Raw genomic sequence first — 23,503 nt, 5'->3', positions numbered from 1 at the left:
TCTTCACAGAATCGCAAGGACAGGGAGAGATTGGGGGAGAAAGCGAGGGATGGATGTATCTGCTGAAAATATGGACACTGACGGTTTTTATATCTCCCCCCATAGGTACAGAATTCCTGCGTGGAATTGTGGAGGATGGACCTGCAGCCGAGAAGCCAGGCGATGTTAAGAGGCTGCTGTTTTGTACGGGTAAAGTATACTACGAACTGGCAAAAGAACGCAAGAGCAGGGAGTTGGAGGCCGAGGTTGCAATCATCCCCCCCCCCCCTGCGGCTAAAGATCAGGCTAGGCCAGAACAACTCCCCGTGTTAAATAGCCTCCCGACATTGGAGGAGGCAATGGCACCGTGGTATTATCGCTTCAATGGCGGAACAGGCTCGAGGGGCCGAGGGGCCTACACCTTCATCTTATGTTCACAGGCCAGCAAGTGGAAAGTGACTGAAAATCTCACTGAAATTTGACCATTTTGCTTCAATGTGAAGTTTTTGCGATGAAGGGAAGCAATGGCCTAGTGGTATTATCGTTAGATTATTAATCCAGAAACTCAGCTCATGTTCTGGGGGACCCGGGTTCGAATCCCACCACGGCAGATGGTGGAATTTGAAATCAATTTTTTTTAAAAATCTGGAATTAAGAATCTACTAACAACCATTGTCGATTGTCGGAAAAACCCACCTGGTTCCCTTTAGGGAAGGAAATCTGCCATCCTTACCCGGTCTGGCCTACATGTGACTCCAGAGCCACAGCAATGTGGTTGACTCTCAACTGCCCTCCAAGGGCAACTAGGGATGGGCAATAAATGCTGGACCAGCCAGCGACGCCCACGTCCCACCAATGAATTAAAAAAAACACTCTCTCTTGCTACCAACCAAGGAGATCTTGATGAGGTACCTGCGACCTACACTCGTGTGTGTGGTTCCCTTGGTAGTTGGGTCAGCACTCACTGTAGTGTGACCGATAGCCAGTCATGTCAAAATAGGTTTGCCATTGATATTCGGCCTTGCATGCCATTCCTTCACTCTGTCCTTTTTTTAGACATAGGAGCAGGAGTAGGCCATTCGGCCCATTGAGTCTGCTCCGGCCCATCGTGTTCAATGCAGGCAACCGAATCATCTCCCTGCTTCCCATTCACCTATTGCTGGGGGGATGGTGGGGGGCTGGTTATTAAGGGCTTGGGACCTTCTTTCCTGAGGAAGGATGTTCTTGCTCTCGAGGGAGCGCAGCGAAGGTTTACCAGGCTGATTCCGGGGATGGCGGGACTGATGTATGAGGAGAGATTGACCAGGTTAGGATTGTTTTCGCTGGAGTTCAGACGAATGAGGGGGTAATCCCAGAGAAACTTATAAAATTCTAACAGGACTGGACAGGGTGGATGCAGGGAGGATGTTCCCGATGGTGGGGGGAGTCCAGAACCAGGAGTCACGGATTCGGGGTAGACTATTTAGGACGGAGATGAGGAGACATTTCTTCACCCAAAGAGTGGTGAGCCTGTGGAATTCATTACCACAGGAAGTAGTTGATGCCAAAACATTGAATGTATTCAAGAGGCGGCTGGATATAGCACTTGGGGCGAATGGGATCAAAGGTTATGGGGGGAAAGCAGGATTAGGCTATTGAGTTGGATGATCAGCCATGATGGTGATGAATGGCGGAGCAGGCTCGAAGGGCCGAATGGCCTCCTCCTGCTCCTATCTTCTATGTTTCTAAAGAGCCTCACTATGTCGGGGCCCTGTTCCCTCTCCAGCTCTCTCCCTTCCCGTACGACGTGGTGGAACAAGAGGCAAAGAAGTACCACAACGCTGAGCTGGTCTGGTGTCAGGAGGAGCACAAAAACCAGGGTTACTACGAGTACGTGAAGCCGCGCATCCGTGCCACCACCCGCCGCGAGCGGCCCGTCTGGTGAGTGAAACCCGTTGCTGCCGGGACGGCACTCCTCCCGGCTCGCGGACCAGAGGGAGGCGGTGTGGGGGGCGGGGGCGAGGAGACTGGGGCGAGGGGGGGGGCTCTAACTAATCGTGACCGCAGAGCAGGATTGAATATCTATTGACTCGGCCTGTTCAACCGAGATGAGGCACATCAATCTGTGTGGGGTTCCTCCGGGTGCTCCGGTTTCTTCCCACAGTCCAAAGATATGTAGGTTAGGTGGATTGGCCATGCTAAATTACCCCGACCACAATCCCACCCAGGCCCTATTCCCGTAACGCCGCATATAGGGGCAATTTAGCATGGCCAATCCACCTAAGCCACGCATCTTTGGACACTAAGGGACAATTTAGCATGGCCAATCCACCTAACCTACACATCTTTGGACACTAAGGGACAATTTAGCATGGCCAATCCACCTAACCTACACATCTTTGGACACTAAGGGACAATTTAGCATGGCCAATCCACCTAACCCGCACATCTTTGGACACTAAGGGACAATTTAGCATGGCCAATCCACCTAACCCGCACACCTTTGGACACTAAGGGACAATTTAGCATGGCCAATCCACCTAACCCACACATCTTTGGAGACTAAGGGACAATTTGGCATGGCCAATCCACCTAACCTACACATCTTTGGACACTGAGGGGCAATTTAGCATGGCCCAATCCACCTAACCTGCACTTCTTTGGACACTAAGGGACAATTTAGCATGGCCAATCCACCTAACCCACACATCTTTGGAGACTAAGGGACAATTTGGCATGGCCAATCCACCTACCCTGCTCATCTTTGGAGTGTGGGAGGAAACCGGAGCACCCGGAGGAAACCCACGCAGGCACGGGGAGAATGTGCAGACACGGGGAGAATGTGCAGACACGGGGAGAATGTGCAGACTCCGCACAGGCAGTGACCCCGAGGCCGGAATTGAACCCGGGTCCTTGGCGCTGTGAGGCAGCAGTGCTAAACCACTGTGCCGCCCCTCCAAAAAGTATTTTGTTTTTTATTATGGCCTTTCTCTCTCTCCCCCTCCCTCCCTCCCCTGCAGGTACGCTGGCCGTGAGCCAGCCTCCGCCCCGGCCACGGGCAACAAGAACACTCACCTGCAGGAGCTGAAGAGGTTCCTGGAGACCAGCTTCAACCTGGACGCCTTCAGGCACCTGGGCAATTAGGAATTGACCTTGGGAATCACTCGCCGTCTGAATCTTCATCTTCCGTCCTTATTCTAGGGGGACTAGGCTGTGCATGCTACTGAGATCTAACTCGTACAACCGGTGAGAGGCTTTGTATCTGCAGCTTTTCTTTCAGATAGAGCAACGAAAAAAAAAAATTACCTCGGTTCACCACAAGAATTGTGAAGCAGGAGAGAAGCTGTGATTAAGACAAGCCACGTGGCGTCGCTTTCGCTTCAACCCGCCCCACTTTTTAAAAAATGTATTGTTTAGTCCAATCGAGCAGTTGAGGTAATAAGGTGTGGTTTGTAAATTTTGTGAATAAGGGATTTTTTTCTATTTCCGAACTCGCCGTGGGCCTCACTCCCGGTCGATGGCTGGATCACGTTCCGATTTTAGCCTCCCCCCCTCCGACACTCCCCTCCTCCACATCCCCCCTACCCCCCCCCCCCACCTTCCCACTGCAACATGAGTTTGTGCCCGAGACTTTTTAAAAGGGGATTAACTTTGGGAGAAGGCGTTGCACTTTCAGCCTGTGCCAAAATCAAGATGTTTCACTCCGCCAGCCCCCCCACCCACCGCCCCTCGCCCTGCCCCCCCCCCCCCTCCTCCCCCACCCCCACCTCCTCCTCCGCGGAAGAGATTTCTCACTCGGTTACCACTTCTTGAGACTGCGCAAAATAGGAAACAAAAAAAAAATAAGAACTGATCTATTTATTTTGGTTACAAATAAAACTTTTCAACCGGATATGGCTTCATCAATAAAGAGATGTTCTCCTCTCGCACTCTGGGGTCTTCCTTTGCAACGCCATTGCGGGGGGGTTGGTTGGGGGGGGGTGGTGCGCACAGCAGCGATCTCTCTCGCTCTCTCTCCGCTGGAGGTAGTGCCTTCAAAGAGAGTCGGGTGGCACGAGGTTCTGCGGGCGTGTGGGGCGGGGGGGGGGGAGTGCGATGGGTTGTTTGTAATAAATCCTCGGAGGCAGAAGTCCCTTCATCAGAATCCCTTTATTTACAATTCCAATAGCTGTATATACACACACACACACACACAGTGCGCTCAGTCAGCAGTCTACCCTCGGGAGCGCCAGAGGAACTGACACGCCCGGTTACGTACAAGGAAAAGACTCCCCACTCAGCCCATCAATTGACTCCTTCATCAAGGAGTTCCTATTCCAATAGGCCGACCTCAGTGGCCTGATTGAAGTCATCGCACTGTTGTGTTCGGGAGCCGCAAGCGTAATGAACTATTGTTCTCTGGTGGGGGGGGGGGGGGGGGGGGGTGGGGGGGGGTGGGTGGGGGGGGGGGGGGGGGGGTGGGTGGGGGGGGGGGTGGGGGGGGGGGTGGTTGGAAGTGTCATGGGCTGTTGTTCTGGAGCAGGCAAGTGTAATGAGCCACTGTTCTCTGGTGGGGAGAGGGGGGGTGGTTGGAAGTGTAATGGGCTATTGTTGTGGAGCAGGCAAGTGTAATGAGCCACTGTTCTCTGGGGGCATGGGGGGGACAGTAGGACGGGCCAGTGCTCTAGAGCAGGGAAGGACTTGGGACAAGATTTGTTGGGGGTGGGGGGGGGAGGGTGTTGGAATGTTCCACGGTTCTGGAGCAAGGAAGGGATAGCCTTTGAAATGATGTGGAGATGCCGGCGTTGGACTGAGGTAAGCACAATAAGAAGTCTCACAACACCAGGTTAAAGTCCAACAGGTTTATTTGGAATCGCGAGCTTTCGGAGCGCTGCTCCTTCATCAGGTGAGTGCAGCCTTTGAAACAGAGAGGTAAGGGAGCTGTGCTGGGCCATTGCAGTGGCGGTGGGGTAAATGATTTTTTCTACCCTGTGGCAGGGATAGATGCCACTTGCTTTTCACCTGGGCACAGCCAGGCTGCCTGAGGCCTAGCGTGAACTGGCCTATCGGTCAGATGGAGGTAGCGGTCTCCATAGGATTTGTCAATATACACCTGCGCGCGTGCTGCCTCGTGTCCTGTAAAATCGGAGTCATTTTATCACCGAATCCACTGAAGGTTTGAGTAGGAAGGACCTGATGCCAACATCCTGGCACGTATCATTCAGCAGGGCTCAGTGCAAACTACCAGGAACAATCACCTGCTGAAAGTGGGAGCATTTTGGATTTTTTAAATATTAATTTGTGGGATAAAGGTTAGACCCAGCATTTATTGCCCATCCCTAATTGCCCCTTGAGAAGGTGGTGGGTGAGCCGCCATCTTGAACCCACTGCAGTCCCTGTGGTGTAGGTACACCCACAGTGCTGTTAGGGAGGGAGTTCCCGGATTGTTATTGGACATCAGTCAGTCCGTGTGGTGTAGGTACACCCACAGTGCTGTTAGGGAGGGAGTGCCAGGATTGTTATTGGACATCAGTCAGTCCGTGTGGTGCAAGTACACCCACAGTGCTGTTAGGGAGGGAGTGCCAGGATTGTTATTGGACATCAGTCAGTCTGTGTGGTGTAGGTACACCCACAGTGCTGTTAGGGAGGGAGTGCCAGGATTGTTATTGGACATCAGTCAGTCCGTGTGGTGTAGGTACACCCACAGTGCTGTTAGGGAGGTAGCTCCAGGATTGTTATTGGGCATCAGTCAGTCTGTGTGGTGTAGGTACACCCACAGTGCTGTTAGGGTGGGAGTTCCAGGATTGTTATTGGACATCAGTCAGTCCGTGTGGTGTAGGTACACCCACAGTGCTGTTAGGGAGGGAGTTCCAGGATTGTTATTGGACATCAGTCAGTCCGTGTGGTGTAGGTACACCCACAGTGCTGTTAGGGAGGGAGTTCCAGGATTGTTATTGGACATCAGTCAGTCCGTGTGGTGTAGGTACACCCACAGTGCTGTTAGGGAGGGGGTTCCAGGATTTTGACCCAGCGACAGTGAAGGGACGGCCGATATATTTCCAAGTCGGGACGGTGATGGTGTTTCCACAGCACATGGACTGAGTGATTCAAGATGGCGGCTCACCACCATCTTCTCAAGGGGTGACTAGGGATGGGCAATGAATGCTGGGCCCAGCCAGCGACACCCGTGTCCCACGGATGAAGGAAAAAAAAATCAAAGAATCCTACAGTGCAGAAGGAGGCTATTCGGCCCATCGGATCTGCACCGATGCATTTACCCTGCTAGTTACCATGACACTAAGGGGCAATTTAGCATGGCCAATGCACCTAACCAGCACGTCTTTTGGACTGTGGGAGGAAACCGGAGCACCCGGAGGAAACCCACGCAGACACGGGGAGAATGTGCAAACTCCACGCAGACAGTGACCCGAGCCAGGAATTTTAACCCAGGTCCCTAGTGCTTTGAGGCAGCAGTGCTAACCCACTGTGCTGCCCAACTAGTCCCATTTGCCTGCGTTTGGCCCATATCCCTCCAAACCTTCCCATCCATGTACCTGTCCAAATGTCTTTTAAATGTTGCTATTGTACCCGCCTCTACCCCGTCCCCTGGCAGCTCATTCCATACACGCACCACCCTCTGTGTGGAAAAAGTTGCCCCTCAGGTCCCCTTTCCCCTCTCACCTTTAACCTATGCCCTCTAGTTTTCAACTCCCCGACCCTGGGCATGCATGCACACACTTTTGCAATGCAGGAGTCAGAAGGTCCCTCCACCACTTCCCTAACCCCACAATGTCTAGGGGGCCGCACAGATTTATGGGTTCGGGCAAGAGAGACAATGAGGGGATAATAGGAAGAATTTATTTTTAATACTTTAATAAAACAGTTAGGGCCTGGGTGGGATTGTGGTCGGTGCAGATCCAATGGGCCGAATGGCCTCCTTCTGCACTGTAGGATTCTTTGATTTTTTTTTCCTTCATTCATGGGACATGGGCATCGCTGGCTGGGTCCAGCATTTATTGCCCATCCCTAGTTGCCCCTTGAGAAGGTGGTGGTGAGCCGCCATCTTGAATCGCTGCAGTCCACGTGCTGTGGGTTGACCCACAATGCCGTTAGGGAGGGAATTCCAGGGTTTTGACCCAGCGACAGTGAAGGAACGGTCGATATATTTCCAAGTCAGGATGGTGAGTAATTGAATTCATAGAATCATCGAAACCCTACAGTGCAGAAAGAGGCCATCTGGCCCATCGAGTCTGCACTGACCACAAACGCGTTGCCTACAAGAAGGGTGGAAACAGAGGCGAGGAATCATGTTGCCGGGTCTCGAGGGTGTCGGCTGTGAGGAGAGGTTGAATAAACTGGGATTGTTTTCACTGGAAAGACGGAGGCTGAGGGGAGACCTGATAGAGGGTCTACAAAATTATGAGAGGCACAGACAGGGTGGATGGTCAGAGGCTTTTTCCCCAGGGTGGAAGTGTCAATTACACGGGGGGCACAGGTTCAAGGTTCAAGGGGGAAAGTTTAAGGGAGATGTGCGGGGGGGAGTTTTTCACGCAGAGAGTGGTGGGTGCCTGGAACCCACTGCCAGAGGAGGTGGTGGAAGCAGGCACATCAGCAACAGTTAAGAGGCATCTGGATGGGTCCATGAATAGGGAGGGAATAGAGGGATACGGACCGAGGAAGGGCAAGAAGGGGGGCGATTCTCTCAAAAAAAAGTTCCAAGTCCTGAATTGGCAGGAAAACTGGTGTAAATCACGATTGTTTTTTCAGTGGGAGTTCAGACTCGAATCTCCCTCACTCTGTGCAAGGCCGAGGTCACAATTGGGAATATCATTAAAAGCTTGGGGGGGGGGGCCTATTCACGTCAGACAGTTCCGGAACTCTGCGCACGCGCAGTGACCACCTGACCCCCTTCATTCCAGCGACGTCTCCCGCTAGTTCCCCGAAGATGGGGAGTGAATTTGTACAGGCGGGGCGGGAGATGCTATGGGGCCCGGAGAATTCAGTCCCGGGCCCGATTAATGACATTTAAATTACATTCAAATAAGATTAAAATAACCTACCTGGTGTTCCCGCCGGTTTCCAGCATGCGTGAATCGGCGTACGCGTGATTCACCCGGCCCGGATGGGAGAATCACCCCCAAGTTTTATTTAGTTTAGTTAGGGCGTCATGATCAGCATGGGTCTGGAGGGCTGAAGGGCCTGTGCTGGTCTTGTCTTTGATTTCAAAAGGAAATTGGCTGGACGCTTGTGGGGAATAAACTTGTGGGGTTTGGGGGATAGGATGGGATGGCTCTACAAAGGGCTGAATGGCCACCTTCTGTGCTGCAACGCACCGGCTCACAATTACTTCAGGTAACATCAACAGTCAGACATTGGGAGCATTTACAGGCTGACCCTTCAACCTTCAGCCACCCAGGAGCACCGACCCATCAAGATACAGAGAAAGGCACTGCTCACAACGTCTACTCAGCAAGGGGCGGCACGCGGCACGCTGGCACAGTGGTTGGCACACAGCTGCCTCACAGCGCCAGGGGTTCAATTCCTGCCTTGGGTCACCGTGCGGAGTTTGCACGTTCCCCCCGTGTCTGCGTGGGGTTTCCTCCGGGTGCTCCGGTTTCCTCCCGCAGTCCCAAAGATGTGCGGGTTAGGTGGATTGGCCGTGCTAAATTGCCCCTTGGTGTCAGGGAGCTTAGCAGGGTAAATACACGGGGATAGAGAATGGGTGGGATTGTGGTTGGCGCAGGTTCGATGGGCCAAATGGCCTCCGCCTGCACTGTAGGGATTCTATGAGAGGGAGTGTGCTACAATTATAGAGTGTTCCCCACCCCGCCCTGCCTTCTCAGAAGGCAAAGAAAATCAGCTAAGATTTCCATTCCTAGCTGTCCCTGCCAAGTAGCTGGACACGAGAGCAGAGCGTCTCACGCACTGAATGTGCTTGTGGCTGAATAGCCAGTCCTGCATGGTCTGTATGGTAAAATCCCGGCCCATGACTCCAGGGGAAGTTAATATGTTTATTTATTAGTCACAAGTAGGCTTACATTAACACCGCAATGAAGTTACTGTGAAATGCCCCTAGTCGCCACACTCCGGCACCTGTTCGGGTTACACTGAGGGAGAATTTAGCACCCAACCAGCACGTCTTTCGGGCTGTGGGAGGAAACCGGAGCACCCGGAGGAAACCCACGCAGACACGGGGAGAACGCGCAGACTCCGCGCAGACGGTGACCCGAGCTGGGTGTGAGGGGAAACCGGAGCACCCGGAGGAAACCCATGCAGACACAGGGAGAACGCGCAGAGTCCACGCAGACAGTGACCCGAGCTGGGTGTGAGGGGAAACCGGAGCACCCGGAGGAAACCCGTGCGAACAAGGGGGGGGGGGGGGGAGTACGTGTGCCCGTGGGAACCCAAGTACAAGGCTGTCATTTTCCAGCCTGGTCTTGCTCGTTTCGGCCTGATTCAAGGAAATCACGCCCTCCACCCCAGGGAATCATGACCAAATTGAGAATCGCATGCTCCAGTGCCCCAGGCATCTTCAGGCGCTGTCGGAGGGGGAAAAGTGCGTTTGGTTCTGTCGCAGTCACTTTCCTGCTTGACTACACCATCACTGTTAGATAATTTAACAGGGGCACAGGTATTCTTTGTACAGGGATTGGGCACACTGTATGGCTGTAACACACTCCTGCGCTATTTGCTATTATGTTAAGCGATGGAAACTCACTTTTCCTCCCAATTTCACGACGTGTCGTTCCCCACTCCTTTGACAAAACATTTAAAATTGTATCTAAGGAACCAGTTCATCAAAATCCACCACTGTCATTTCACAGACTCCCTACAGTGCAGGAGGCCATTCAGCCCATCGAGTTCACACCCTCAACATAGAATCCCGACAGTGCACAAGGAGGCCAGTCGGCCCATTCGAGTCTGCACCGACCACAATCCCACCCAGGTCCTGTCCCCATCACCCCGTGCATTTACCCTACCAATCCCCCGCCACTTGGCAGTTTAGCATGGCCAATCCACCTAACCCGCACACCTTTTGGACTGTGGGAGGAAACCGGAGCACCCGGAGGAAACCCACGCAGACACGGGGAGAATGTGCAAACTCCACACAGACAGTGACCCGAGGCCGGAATCGAACCCAGGTCCCTGGCGCCGTGAGGCAGCAGTGCCAACCACTGTGCCACCGTGCCACCCCGATTTAAGGACGCAAATTACCATGGCCAATCCACCGAACCGACACATATCTGGACACCAAGAGGCACTGTGCCGTCCAGTGTTACAGTCTTAGCTCGAGTGAAGAGAAAGATCAATTTAATATTTAAAAGCTTATTTATTAGTATCACAACAGTCCCACCTCGGCCCTATTCGTGTAACCCCACATATTTACCCCCCTAAGCACTCTAACCTACGCATCCCGGGACACTAAGGGGCAATTTAGCATGGCCAATCCACCTAACCCGCACATCTTTGGACACTAAGGGGCAATTTAGCATGGCCAATCCACCTAACCTGCACATCTTTGGACACTAAGGGGCAATTTAGCATGGCCAATCCACCTAACCTACACATCTTTGGTCACTAAAGGGCACAGTACTGCCCAGTATTGCAGTCATAGCTCGGGTGAAGAGAAAGAATGATTTAATATTTAAAAGTTTATTTATTAGTGTCACAAGTAAGCTTTCGGATTGCGGGAGGAAACCGGAGCACCCCGAGGAAACCCACGTGGACACGGGGAGAACGTGCAGACTCCACACAGACAGTGACCCGAGCCGGGAATCGAACCTGGGTTCCTGGTGCTGTGAGGCAGCACTGCTAACCACTGTGCCACCGTGACGCCCCCTTTTCTTTGAAGACCGTGTAACCTCTGCCTAACTAAGTTACTGTGAAAATCCCCAAGTCACCACACTCCGGCGCCTGTTCGGGTACACTGAACCCGATTTTCTAAGTGTCCCATACTGACGTAACTCTATCTAACTTTACCAGCATCAGAATGCAGAACGGGGTGGATTTGAGAGGGTTAAGTAATAGGTGGGTATGTGTAGAGATAGCTGTGACATCTCCCAGTCCCCACCCCAGCCAGAGGAGCTCAGTTGTGAATATTGTCTCTCCGAAGGTACGGTTAAGGACTATTCAGCTTTGCTGCATAAATCCGCGGCCTCTGATTTTCAACCTTCATGAATCATTGATTGGATGAATGAATTATAGATTCGGTCTACTCTTCAAGCAGTCTGTGAACATGCAGCCTCCTTCGAACGTCTCGGCCACGGGCAGAGGTCAGATCCGTCCCTTCAAGCAGTCCGCGTTGCTCTGAATGAACTGGTAGAGATCTCTGCTTCTGCTCCCTCCGGAGACGGTCTTCGAATACCGCTCCAACACACTGTAAAGTTGCCCTGTCAGAGAGGAGGGGAAAGTAACAGACTGAGTACTGGCAGATGTCAAAGTTTGCTTACGTTACACATTGGAAGGGGCAGCAAAGCCTGGGCCTTCAACATTTTAAAGAATTTTATTCACTCATGGGGATGTGGGCTTCGCTGGCTGGGTCCAGCATTTATCCCCCATTCCTAATTGCCCCTTGAGAAGGTGGTGGGTGAGCCGCCATCCTTGAACCCACTGCAGTCCCTGTGATGTACATACATCTTTGTAGAATCGGTTGAAGGTCCTGTGCGGTGAAGAGTCTTGTTCAAACCTGTGCATGAAGATGTTGGCATATTGAGGTGCGTAGGTACATCCACAGTGCTGTGAGAGAGGGAGTTTGCATTCTCATTTTTAGCCAGAAATAGACAGTGGTCTCAGACCTCACACTCAGTGTATGAATGGGATGTTCTGTCTGTATAGTGAGCAAGGAACAATACTTTTCACTGTATCCCAGTACATGTGACAATAATAAATCAAACAATACTTTTCACTGTATCCCAGTACATGTGACAATAATAAATCAAACAATACTTTTCACTGTATCCCAGTACATGTGACAATAATAAATCAAACAATACTTTTCACTGTATCCCAATACATGACAATAATAAATCAAACAATACTTTTCACTGTATCCCAATACATGTGACAATAATAAATCAAACAATACTTTTCACTGTATCACAATACATGTGACAATAATAAATCAAACAATACTTTTCACTGTATCCCAATACATGTGACAATAATAAATCAAACAATACTTTTCACTGTATCCCAATACATGTGACAATAATAAATCAAACAATACTTTTCACTGTATCCCAATACATGTGACAATAATAAATCAAACAATACTTTTCACTGTATCCCAATACATGTGACAATAATAAATCAAACAATACTTTTCACTGTATCACAATACATGTGACAATAATAAATCAAACAATACTTTTCACTGTATCCCAATACATGTGACAATAATAAATCAAACAATACTTTTCACTGTATCCCAATACATGTGACAATAATAAATCAAACAATACTTTTCACTGTATCCCAGTACATGTGACAATAATAAATCAAACAATACTTTTCACTGTATCCCTGTACATGTGACAATAATAAATCAAACAATACTTTTCACTGTATCCCTGTACATGTGACAATAATAAATCGAATCAAAGTCTCTCCCATGTGGAATAGTTTAGTACCTGCTTACCTACTGTGAAATCCTTCCTCTGCAGAAACTGATGCATCTCATGTATGTTTTCCTCGAGGGCGGTGTCCCCAAAAGTGAAGTAGATCACGTCTCTGCCAGCCCGAGCGGCGGCCATCATCTGAATGAGCGCTGTGAAAACAAGTGGGGGAGAACTCCATCATCATTTGCACACAGGTCGAGCGCCGTCAAGCCTGCGCTGCTGCCCCCAGCCCTCTTACATTCAAACCGAATAGACGGTGGCACAGTGGGTTAACACTGCTGCCTCACAGCGCCAGGGACCCGGGTTCGATTCCCAGCCTCGGGTCACCGTCTGTGTGGAGTCTGCACGTTCTCCCCGTGTCTGCGTGGGTGTGCTCCGGTTTCCTCCCACAGTCCAAAAGATGTGCGGGATGAGGCGGACTGGCCGTGCTAAATTGCCCCCGAGTGTCAGGGGGACTAGCTAGGGTAAATGCATAGGGTCATGAGGACAGGGTGGGATTGCAGTCGATGCAGACTGGATGGGCTGAATGGCCTCCTTCTGCTCTGTCGGCGTTATATGAGATAAATCAACAAAATCGATTTGCGTGATATTGATGAACTCACAATAACGGGTGCTTGTTATTTTTTTAAAAAGGACTTGCTCCCTGGGGATGGAGCTGGGGCATTCAGAGTATTTTGTCACTCAGTTGTGGGGAGATTGTCCGGGGCTCCAGGACCACCAGGTGGCAGTGCTGTGCTCGAGAAGGTCCAACGGCTCAGCAGCTCCGCCAGCAGCTGCTAGTCAGTACTGCAAGTGCAGTGGCCAGCAAACATTTGGCCACTTATTCTACCCAGTCCCTATCCCTGTAATCCCATACATTTACCCCACTATCTCCCTAACCTGCACATCTTTGGACACGAAGGAGTAATTTGGCACGGCTGACCCCACCTAACCCGCACACCTTAAAAGTTTATTTATCAGTGTCAAAGGAAGGCTTACATTAACACTGCGATGAAGTTACTGTGAAAATCCTCTCGTCGCCACACTCCTGTGCCTGTTCGGGTACACTGAGGGAGAAATTAACACCTAACCCTTTCAGAGGAAACCGGAGCACACGGAGGAAACCCACGCAGACACGGGGAGAACATGCAGACTCCGCACAGACAGTGCCCCAAGCCGGGAATTGAACCCGGGTCCCGAGCGCTGTGAGGCAGCAGTGCTAACCACTGTGCCACCGTACCGCCCCTAATGTGCTCTGTTTGAGCTGAAAGTTTATACTGCACAGTTCATGACCTCCAGAACTCCCAAAGGGCTTTCAGCCACTGAGGCACTGTCCCTGTTGTTATATAGGAAAGACAGGAGGTCATTTGTGTACAGCAAGATCCCACTATTCTTGAGTGAGGTTTAAATATTGGCCTTGACATCAGGGAGAACTACTTTGCGCCTCTTCAAAAATACTGCCCCAGCGTCTTTCAGCGCCACGCGAGAGATCTGACATCACTTTAGTTTAATACTAGGAGCAGGGGTAGGCCATCTGGCCCCTCGAGCCTGCTCCGCCATTCAATAAGATCATGGCTGATCTTTTCATGGACTCAGCTCCACTTACCCGCCCGCTCACCATAACCCTTAATTCCTTTACTGTTCAAAAATCTATCTATCCTTGCCTTAAAAACATTCAATGAGGTAGCCTCAACTGCTTCACTGGGCAGGGAATTCCACAGATTCACAACCCTTTGTGTGAAGAAGTTCCTCCTCAACTCAGTCCTAAATCTGCTCCCCCTTATTTTGAGGCCATGTCCCCGAGTTCTAGTTTCACCCCGCCAGTGGAAACAACTTCCCTGCTTCTATCTTATCTATTCCCTTCATATCTTGTATGTTTCTATAAGATCCTCCCTCATTCTTCTGAATTAGCCCCAGTCTACTCAGTCTCTCCTCATAAGCCAACCCTCTCAACTCCAGAATCAACCTAGTGAATCTCCTCTGCACCCCCTCCAGTGCCAGTATATCCTTTCTCAAGTAAGGAGACCAAAACTGTACACAGTACTCCAGGTGTGGCCTCACCAGCACCTTATACAGCTGCAACATAACCTCGCTGTTTTTAAACTCCAACCCTCTCGCAATCAAGGACAAAATTTCATTTGCCTTCTTAATTACCTGCTGCACCTGCAAACCAACTTTTTGCGATTCATGCACAAGGATAATGGAAGACAGAGGGTAGCAGTGGAAGGGTGCGTTTCTGAATGGAGGGCTGTGACAAGTGGCGTTCCTCAGGGATCAGTGCTGGGACCTTTGCTGTTTGTAATATATATAAATGATTTGGAGGGAAATGTAACTGGTTTGATTAGTAAGTTTGCGGACGACACAAAGGTTGGTGGATTTGCGGATAGTGATGAGGACCATCAGAGGATACAGGAGGATATAGATCAGTTGGAGACTTGGGCGGAGAGATGGCAGATGGAGTTTAATCCGGACAAATGTGAGGTAATTCATTTTGGAAGGTCTAATACAGATAGGAAATCTACAGTAAATGGCAGAACCCTTAAGAGTATTGATAGGCGAAGGGATCTGGGTGTACAGGTACACAGGTCACTGAAAGTGGCAACGCAGGTGGAGAAGGTAGTCAAGAAGGCATACGGCATGCTTGCCTTCGTCGGCCGGGGCATTGAGTTTAAAAATTGGCAAGTCATGTTGCCGCTTTATAGAAAGTTAGGCCACACTTGGAATATAGTGTTCAATTCTGGTCGCCACACTACCAGAAGGATGTGGAGGCTTTGGAGAGGGTACAGAAAAGATTTACCAGGATGTTGCCTGGTATGGAGGGCATTAGCTATGAGGAGAGGTTGGAGAAACTTGGTTTGTTCTCACTGGAACGACATAGGTTGAGGGGCGACCTGGTAGAAGTCGACAAGATTATGAGGGGCTTGGACAGAGTGGATAGTCAGAAGCTTTTTCCCAGGGTGAGAGACTCAATTACTAGGGGGCACAGGTTTAAGGTGCGAGGGGCAAGGTTTAAAGGAGATGTATGAGGTAGATTTTTTACACGGAGGGTGGTGGGTGCCTGGAACTTGTTCCTGGGGGAGGTAGTGGAAGCGGATACGATAGTGACTTTTAAGGGGCGTCTTGACAAATACATGAATAGGATGAGAATGGAGGGATATGGTCCCCGGAAGGGTAGGGGGTTTTAGTTCAGTCGGGCAGCATGTTCGGTGCAGGCTTGGAGGGCCGAAGGGCCTGTTCCTGTGCTGTAATTTTCTTTGTTCTTTGACGCCCAGGTCCCTCTGCATCGCTAAATTTGTTACCATTTAAATAATCGTCCATTTTGTTATTATTCCCACCCAAATGGATAACCTCACATTTACCAACATTGTACTCCATCTGCCAGACCCTCGCCCACTCACTTAGACTATCTATATCCCTTTGCAGACTTTCAGCGTCCTCTGAACACTTTACACCTTATGGCAATGCAGCAACACCCTCAGTACTGCACTGGGAGCCTCAACCTTTGCCTTCAAACTCAAGTCCTGGAGTGGGACTTGAACCTACCACCTTCTGACTCACAGGCAAGTATTTTTCTTTTCTTCTTTCACAGGATGTGGGTTCGGATGTGACCTCAAGCATTTGTATCTTTTTCCTCGACTGAAGAAGGTGGAAGAGAGAATGTCTTGGGTGCGTGGGGTCCTTAATTATGCCCAGCATTTATTGCCCATCCCTAATTGCCCCTTGAGAAGGTGGTGGGTGAGTTGCTATCTTGAACCCGCTGCAGTCCCTGTGGTGTAGGTACACCCACAGTGCTGTTAGAGAGGGAGTTCCAGGATTGTTATTGGTCAGTCAGTCCATGTGGTGTAGGTACACCCACAGTGCTGTTAGGGAGGTAGTTCCAGGATTGTTATTGGACATCAGTCAGTCTGTGTGGTGTAGGTACACCCACAGTGCTGTTAGGGAGGGAGTTCCAGGATTGTTATTGGACATCAGTCAGTCTGTGTGGTGTAGGTACACCCACAGTGCTGTTAGGGAGGGAGTTCCAGGATTTTGACCCAGCGACAGTGAAGGAACAGCCGATATATTTCCAAGTCGGGATGGTGAGTGGCTCGGAGGGGAACTTGCAGGAGGTGGTGTTCCCCATGTGTCTGCTGCCCTTGTCCTTCTAGATGGGAGAGGTTGTGGGTTTGGAAGGTGCTGTCTAAGGATGAGTTGCTGCAGTGCATCTTGTAGATGGTCCACACTGCTGCTACTGAGCGTCGGTGGTGGAGGGAGTGGGTGTTTGTGGATGGGGTGCCAATCAAGCGGGGCTGCTTTGTCCTGGATGGTGTCGAGCTTCTTGAGTGTTGTTGGAGCCGCACCCATCCAGGCAAGTGGGGAGTATTCCATCACACTCCTGACTTGTGCCTTGTGGATGGTGGACAGGCTTTGGGGGAGTCAGGAGGTGAGTTACTCTCCGCAGGATTCCCAGCCTCTGACCTGCTCTGGTAGCCACAGTATTTATTCGGTTGGGTCCAGCTCAGTTTCTGGTCAATGGCAACCCCCAGGATGTTGACAGTGGGGGAGATTCAATGATGGTGATGCCATTGAATATCAAGGGGGTGATGGTTAGATCCTCTCCCGTTGGAGATGCTTAGTGCTTGGCACTTGTGTGGCATGAGTGCTGCGCGCCATGGTCGATCAGAGCTGGTCATTTTTACCCAGTGGCTGAGAAACAGATCCACTAACCTTTAAGCTTTGCATCCCCTTTGTAGGCTCCGCAGCCCCAGTTGCCCGTGACAACAGCTGGTTTGTGACTGATCGCTATCACACGATATTCAGGGGAGAATCCGCAGTACGCCTTTGGGAATAGGAGATCACAGCGTTACAGAGAACTCTCACACAGAAACAGACTCAAAAGAACAAAGAAAATTACAGCACAGGAACAGGCCCTTCGGCCCTCCAAGCCTGCACCAACCATGCTGCCCGACTGAACTAAATCCCCCCTACCCTTCCGGGGACCGTATCCCTCCATTCCCATCCTATTCATGTATTTGTCCAGACGCCCCTTAAAAGTCACTATTGTATCCGCTTCCACTGCCTCCCCCGGCAGCGAGTTCCAGGCACCCACCATCCTGTGTAATAAACTTGCCTCGTACATCTCCTTTAAACCTTGCCCCTCGCACCTTAAACCTGTGCCCCCTAGTAATTGACTCTTCCACCCTGGGGAAAAGCTTCTGACTATCCACTCTGTCCATGCCTCTCATAATCTTATAACCTGAAAACTGATTTACTAAAACTGATCAATGTGATTGAAGAAGAAAAAAATTCTCTGTCGGGGTCTCTTTTGGTCATTCTGCTTTTAATGCTCATACCTTCAAACATTTTATTCTCTCCCCATCCGTAAATCGATGCCCGTGCACCATCTTAGCCAAGATTAGGTTGATTGGCCATGCTAAATTGCCCCTTGGTGTCCAAAGATGTGCGGGTTAGGGGGATTGGCCATGCTAAATTGACCCTTAGTGTCCAAAACTGTGCAGGTTAGGTGGATTGGCCATGCTAAATTGCCCCTTAGTGTCCAAAGATGTATAGTTAGGTGGATTGGCCATGCTAAATTGCCCCTTAGTGTCCAAAACTGTGCAGGTTAGGTGGATTGACCATGCTAAATTGCCCCTTAGTGTCCAAAGCTGTGCATGTTAGATGGATTGACCATGTTAAATTGACCCTCAGTGTCCAAAGATGTGTAGGTTAGATGGATTGGCCATGCTAAATTGCCCCTTAGTGTCCAAAGATGTGTAGTTAGGTGGATTGGCCATGCTAAATTGTCCCTTAGTGTCCAAAGATGTGCAGTTAGGTGGATTGGCCATGCTAAATTGCCCCTTAGTGTCCAAAGATGTGTAGTTAGGTGGATTGGCCATGCTAAATTGCCCCTTAGTGTCCAAAGATGTGTAGTTAGGTGGATTTGCCATGCTAAATTGCCCCTTAGTGTCCAAAGATGTGTAGGTTAGGTGGATTGGCCGTGCTAAATTGCCCCTTAGTGTTCCAAAGATGTGTAGGTTAGGTGGATTGGCCATGCTAAATTGCCCCTTAGTGTCCCAAAGATGTGTAGGTTAGGTGGATTGGCCATGCTAAATTGCCCCTTAGTGTCCCAAAGATGTGTAGGTTAGGTGGATTGGCCATGCTAAATTGCCTTTTAGCGTCAGGGGAACTAGCAGGGTAAATGTATGGGGTTATGGGGATAGGGCCTGGGTGGGATTGCGGTCGGTGCAGTCTCGATGGGCTGAATAGCCTCCTTCTGAATTGTAGGGATTGAATGAATAAAAGCACAAAACCTCACGACATAGAAAGCTGTTCGATCCATTTGGCCCACTGAGTCTGCACTGACCACAATCCCATCCAGGCCCGATCCCCGTAACCCCATGCATTTACCCGAGCTAGTCCCCCTGACACTAAGGGGCAATTTAGCATGGCCAATTTCCCGGTGCCGTGGTTAGCTCTTGTTGTCGGCGGGCTTACCTTCTGTAGTTCCCTCTCCAGACACCACGTTTTGTACTGTTCCATGGGGTTGTGAAAATTTATCGCGTCAATGGCCACAATCTCTGTGCAGCGCCTGAGCCAGGAATCCCTGCAGGAAAAGGGGGAACAGAATGAATATTTCTGATTCAGTCACTCCCCCCAGCCTCTTGCCCAAGGTTTTCAATACAATAAGCTTTTCAATTTATCCAGATGGTGGAACAAAAACTTCATTATCCGTCTCTGCTGACGGTGCTGATGTCCTCACTGAGAGGAGGGGAAGACGATGGCCTCGTGATATTATCGCTTGACTATTAATCCAGAAACACAGCTAATGTTCTGGGGGACCCGGGTTCGAATCCCACCACGGCAGATGGTGGAATTTGAATTCAATAAATGAAAAATCTGGGATTAAGAATCTTACTGATGACCGTGAAACCATTGTTGGAAAAACCCATCTGATTCCCTTTAGGGAAGGAAATCTGCCGTCCTTACCCGGTCTGGCCTACATGTGACTCCAGAGCCACAGCAATGTGGTTGACTCTCAACTGCCCTCGGGCAACTATGGATGGGCAATAAATGCTGGCCCAGCCAGCGACGCCCGTGTCCCATAAATGAATATAAAGAAAGGACAGAGAGAGAGAGGTCACCTTAGCAGCATTTTCCAGGAGGCAAATATTGATTTCCCACTGATGCCTGGTGTTTTCAGGGGCACTCTGTCAGGATAGTCTGACAGTAACAAACATTATTCCGTCCTGTCCAACAAGTGCCAAGTTTCTAACTGTAGCCTTCCATCTTACCTAGCGAATCCCCCTACCCTTTGTATTCTATACTTCTGGTGTTACAAGTGAACACTCCTCTGACATTCATGATAATTTCTCTTCTCAAGTGTCTCTAAGGGCAGCACGGTAGCACAGTGGTTAGCACTGCGGCCCCACAGCGCCAGGGAACCGGGTTCGATTCCCGGCTTGGGTCACTGTCTGTGCAGAGTCTGTACGTTCTTCCCCCAGTGTCTGCGTGGGTTTCCTCCGGGTGCTCCGGTTTCCTCCCACAGCCCAAAAGACGTGCTGGTTAGGTGCTAAATTCTCCCTCAGTGTAACCCGAACAGGAGTGTGGCTACTAGGGGATTTTCACAGTAACTTCATTGCAGTGTTTGTGGGTGGCACAGTGGGTTAGCACTGCTGCCTCACAGCGCCAGGGACCCCGGTTCGATTCCCGGCCTCGGGTCACTGTCTGTGCGGAGTCTGCACGTTCTCCCCGTGACTGCGTGGGTTTCCTCCGGGTGCTCCGGTTTCCTCCCACCGGAGTGTGACGACTCGGGGAATTTCACAGTAGCTTCATTGCAGTGTTATGTAAGCCTTACTTGTTACTAATAAATCACTTTAATGTAAGCCGACTTGTGACAATAATAAATAAATAATAGTAAACCCAGTAGTTGTTCGAGTATGTATATAAAGCAAACCGGACTAAACCAGTTTCACTTTGTACCAGACCCCATTGCTGTAGACACGTACTTTTTGCATTGATCCTTCTGTCTTGGCCGTGGTTCTTGGAGTGTAGGCATACTGAGATATCGACTAACACTTCACCCACTTTTGTGGTGACTGGAAGGGTGAAGACATTGACAACTCCCTGATGTCCTGTCACACATCCGTGCCCGCTAATCGAGTTAAATCTCACTCACCGTGGGGTCTCATCATTGTGACACCTCAGCCATCTGTAGGAGTCACTGTATCCTTTGTAGTCACTGTAGCGCTGGGCTCCTGAAATTCAGACAAACAGTATCAGCAGAGCTTTTTAGTGCCATAAGATATAGGAGCAGAATTAGGCCATTCGGCCCATCGCATCTGCTCCGCCATTCAATCACGGCTGATAAGTTTCTCAACCCCATTCTCCCGCCTTTTCCCATAACCTTTGACCCCCCTTACCAATCAAGAACCTATCTATCTCTGTCTTAAATCCACTCAGTGACCCGGCCTCCTCTGTGGCAATGAGTTCCACAGATTCACCAAACCCTCTGGCTGAAGAAATCCCTCCTCATCTCGGTTCTAAAGGGTCGTCCCTTTACTCTGAGGCTGTGCCCTCGGATCCGAGTCTCTCCGACTGATGGAAACATCTTCCCCACGTCCACTCTATCCAGGCCTTTCAGTATTCTGTAAGTTTCAATGAGATCCTACACTATTCTATTCTATGATAGGACAGAATAGTGTAGAATGCCTACAATGTAGAAGGAGGCCATTTGGCCCATCGAGACTCCACTAACAACAATCCCACCCAGGCCCTATTTACCCTGCTAATCCCGCTGACACTAAGGGGCAATTTAGCATGGCCAATCCACCTAACCCGCACTCTTTGGACTGTGGGAGGAAACCGGAGCACCCGGAGGGAAAACCCAAGCAGACACGGGGAGGACGTGCAAACCCCACACAGACAGTGACCCGAGCCGGGAATGGAACCCGGGTCCCTGGTGCTGTGAGGCAGCAGTGCTAACCCACTGAGCCACCGTGCGGAACACCACTGGACACAGACTTCCGGTCACAAAAGACAATCTTCGACCATATCCCTCTTGCCACAAAGCCAACCTTGGATTCAATGGGCCAAACGCCCTGGTTGCCCTGGGCTCTCACCTTCTGAGATAGCCACTCAGTTATACAGGGACGCTAGCAGTAAGCAACGCCCGCATCTCAAGAAGGAACCCAGAAACACCTCCCCGCAAAGAGTACCAATAACATCGGGCCCAACCCACGTGGTGGCGATCCAGGCCCTAACTCTCGAGTTCAGTTCAGGGCCCGAACTGGCCCAGTCTGAGGCGGGGTGCGGTCAGGGAATTTGGGGGGCGCCCACTGCTTGAAGTAACTGTGCCGAATAGGCCCAAGTCCTCACCGGTGATGACCAGGCACTCGTTTTCAGCCAGTCTCTCGGTGAACAGCCGCGCCACGATTAGCTCCGTGTTGATGAGGAACCGGATTTCTTCCTGGACAAGTCCGGAGCCGAGTACTCCACCGCCCACCAACGGCGAGGCAAAATCCACCTAGGAGTGATGGGGGGGTAGTATGAGGCCCTTCATTTTAGTTTTATTACAATAAATAGACGAGGTTATAAAGTGCCTTATAGAAAGTGAGAATTCACATTGAAACAAAATATGCAAAGATATTATAAACTGCAAAGCTATTATAAACTGTATAGCCACAAATTAACCAAGTATTATAAGCTTAAATTGTATTTTCAATGTCTATGTATTGTGCGCCTTGGCCAACTTCATTCTGGATGCAGCATGATGGGAAATCCGGGCCTAATTCTTTTAACACAATGGAGCACAGAAAGGCAGCTTCTGTTTTTGGATATACGAAAGCAAGTTTAGTAGGCCTGGAATGTAAGGAAGTGGATTCGTCCATGGGGTAGCGAGGCTGGAGAAGTCTCTCAATCTGATAAGGAAAGGCCAGATTCGGACAGAGAATGACTCCTTTTGCCAATTAAAGACTCGCAGCTGCAAGCAGTGGCCTTGGTTACCGGAATTGACGTGGGTTAGGTTTCCTAGGTGACGGGGGAGGAACCTACAGGGGCAATGAGCTGATGATCTCGTATTCCTGTTGACAGCTGGAATGTTATTGGTTAAGGTAACAATGTGTAATATTGTAATTGGACCCTCTAGTCTGATTGACGAGGCTGGGCGGGATATTGAAATGTTCAGAATAATATAACAATTTTACCATTGTGGGATTAGCTCAGAGAGGACAGTCAACCCTCACTGTCTGTGTCTCTCTCCTGATGCATGCATTAGCAAATCAATTCCTTTTCATTCTGTAACTATGCACTGTTTTTCGCAGTCTATGTATTGGTTGAGTGAGGTCAACTAAATACAGGGCACCCCAGTGGGACACCTCAGAAAATTTCTCTTACAAGGAGCGGGAGATTCACTAGATTGATTCCGGAGATGAGGGGTTTGTCGTATGAAGAGAGATTGAACAGTTTAGGCCGATACTCTCTGGAATTTAGAAGGATGAGGGGAGATCAAATTGAGGTATTCAAGATGATAAAAGGTGTGGATAAAGTAGACGTGGAGCGGATGCTTCCTCTTGTGGGGCATTCTGGGACGAGAGGTCATAGTCTTAGGATAAGGGGCAGCAAATTTAAAACAGAGTTGAGGAGAAACTACTTCTCCCAAAGGGTTGTGAATCTGTGGAATTCGCTACCCCAAAGTGCGGTGGATGCTGGGACAGTGAGTACATTTAAGGAGGAGTTAGACAGATTTTTAATCGGTAATGGGTTGGAGGGTCATGGGGAGAAGGCAGGAAAATGGGGATGAGGAGCATATCAGCTATGATTGAATGGGAGAGCAGACTCGATGGGCCGAATGGCCTAATTCTGCTCCTGTACCTTATGAACTTATGAAGAAGGCACATCGGTCACAGTAGGCATCACTGCAGGGCTCACTGGCAATCACTTACAAAGAAAGAGATTGTCGGGTCCATTCATTCCTTTGAATAGACGGAGGCAGC

At 50.1% G+C, this 23,503-nt stretch overlaps 2 protein-coding genes across 3 annotated transcripts in view; one reads left to right on the top strand and one right to left on the bottom strand.

Annotated features, from left to right (window-relative positions):
* The window catches only part of LOC144510034 (2-oxoglutarate dehydrogenase complex component E1), a 122,580-nt gene extending 118,693 nt beyond the window's left edge, over positions 1 to 3,887 (top strand). For both annotated transcript variants that reach the window (XM_078239238.1, XM_078239239.1), the window contains exons 22-24: positions 106 to 284; positions 1,745 to 1,899; positions 2,979 to 3,887. In XM_078239238.1, the coding sequence (XP_078095364.1) occupies positions 106 to 284; positions 1,745 to 1,899; positions 2,979 to 3,102 (458 nt within the window). In that variant the 3' untranslated portion in view covers positions 3,103 to 3,887. The remainder of the gene's footprint in view (positions 1 to 105; positions 285 to 1,744; positions 1,900 to 2,978) is intronic.
* A 6,146-nt stretch (positions 3,888 to 10,033) lies between these two features.
* The window catches only part of LOC144510044 (poly(ADP-ribose) glycohydrolase-like), an 87,856-nt gene continuing 74,386 nt past the window's right edge, over positions 10,034 to 23,503 (bottom strand). Inside the window, exons 11-16 of the mRNA XM_078239258.1 lie at positions 21,888 to 22,035; positions 20,689 to 20,767; positions 19,008 to 19,116; positions 17,241 to 17,352; positions 12,575 to 12,703; positions 10,034 to 11,327 (exon numbers count right to left, since the gene is read on the bottom strand). Of these exons, the coding sequence (XP_078095384.1) occupies positions 11,212 to 11,327; positions 12,575 to 12,703; positions 17,241 to 17,352; positions 19,008 to 19,116; positions 20,689 to 20,767; positions 21,888 to 22,035 (693 nt within the window). The 3' untranslated portion in view covers positions 10,034 to 11,211. The remainder of the gene's footprint in view (positions 11,328 to 12,574; positions 12,704 to 17,240; positions 17,353 to 19,007; positions 19,117 to 20,688; positions 20,768 to 21,887; positions 22,036 to 23,503) is intronic.

This window comes from Mustelus asterias, chromosome 22 (assembly GCF_964213995.1).
Source record: "Mustelus asterias chromosome 22, sMusAst1.hap1.1, whole genome shotgun sequence".
Lineage (NCBI taxonomy): Eukaryota > Metazoa > Chordata > Chondrichthyes > Carcharhiniformes > Triakidae > Mustelus > Mustelus asterias.
Note: the sequence above shows the minus strand (reverse complement) of the source record. Positions and strands in the feature narration are given on the sequence as shown.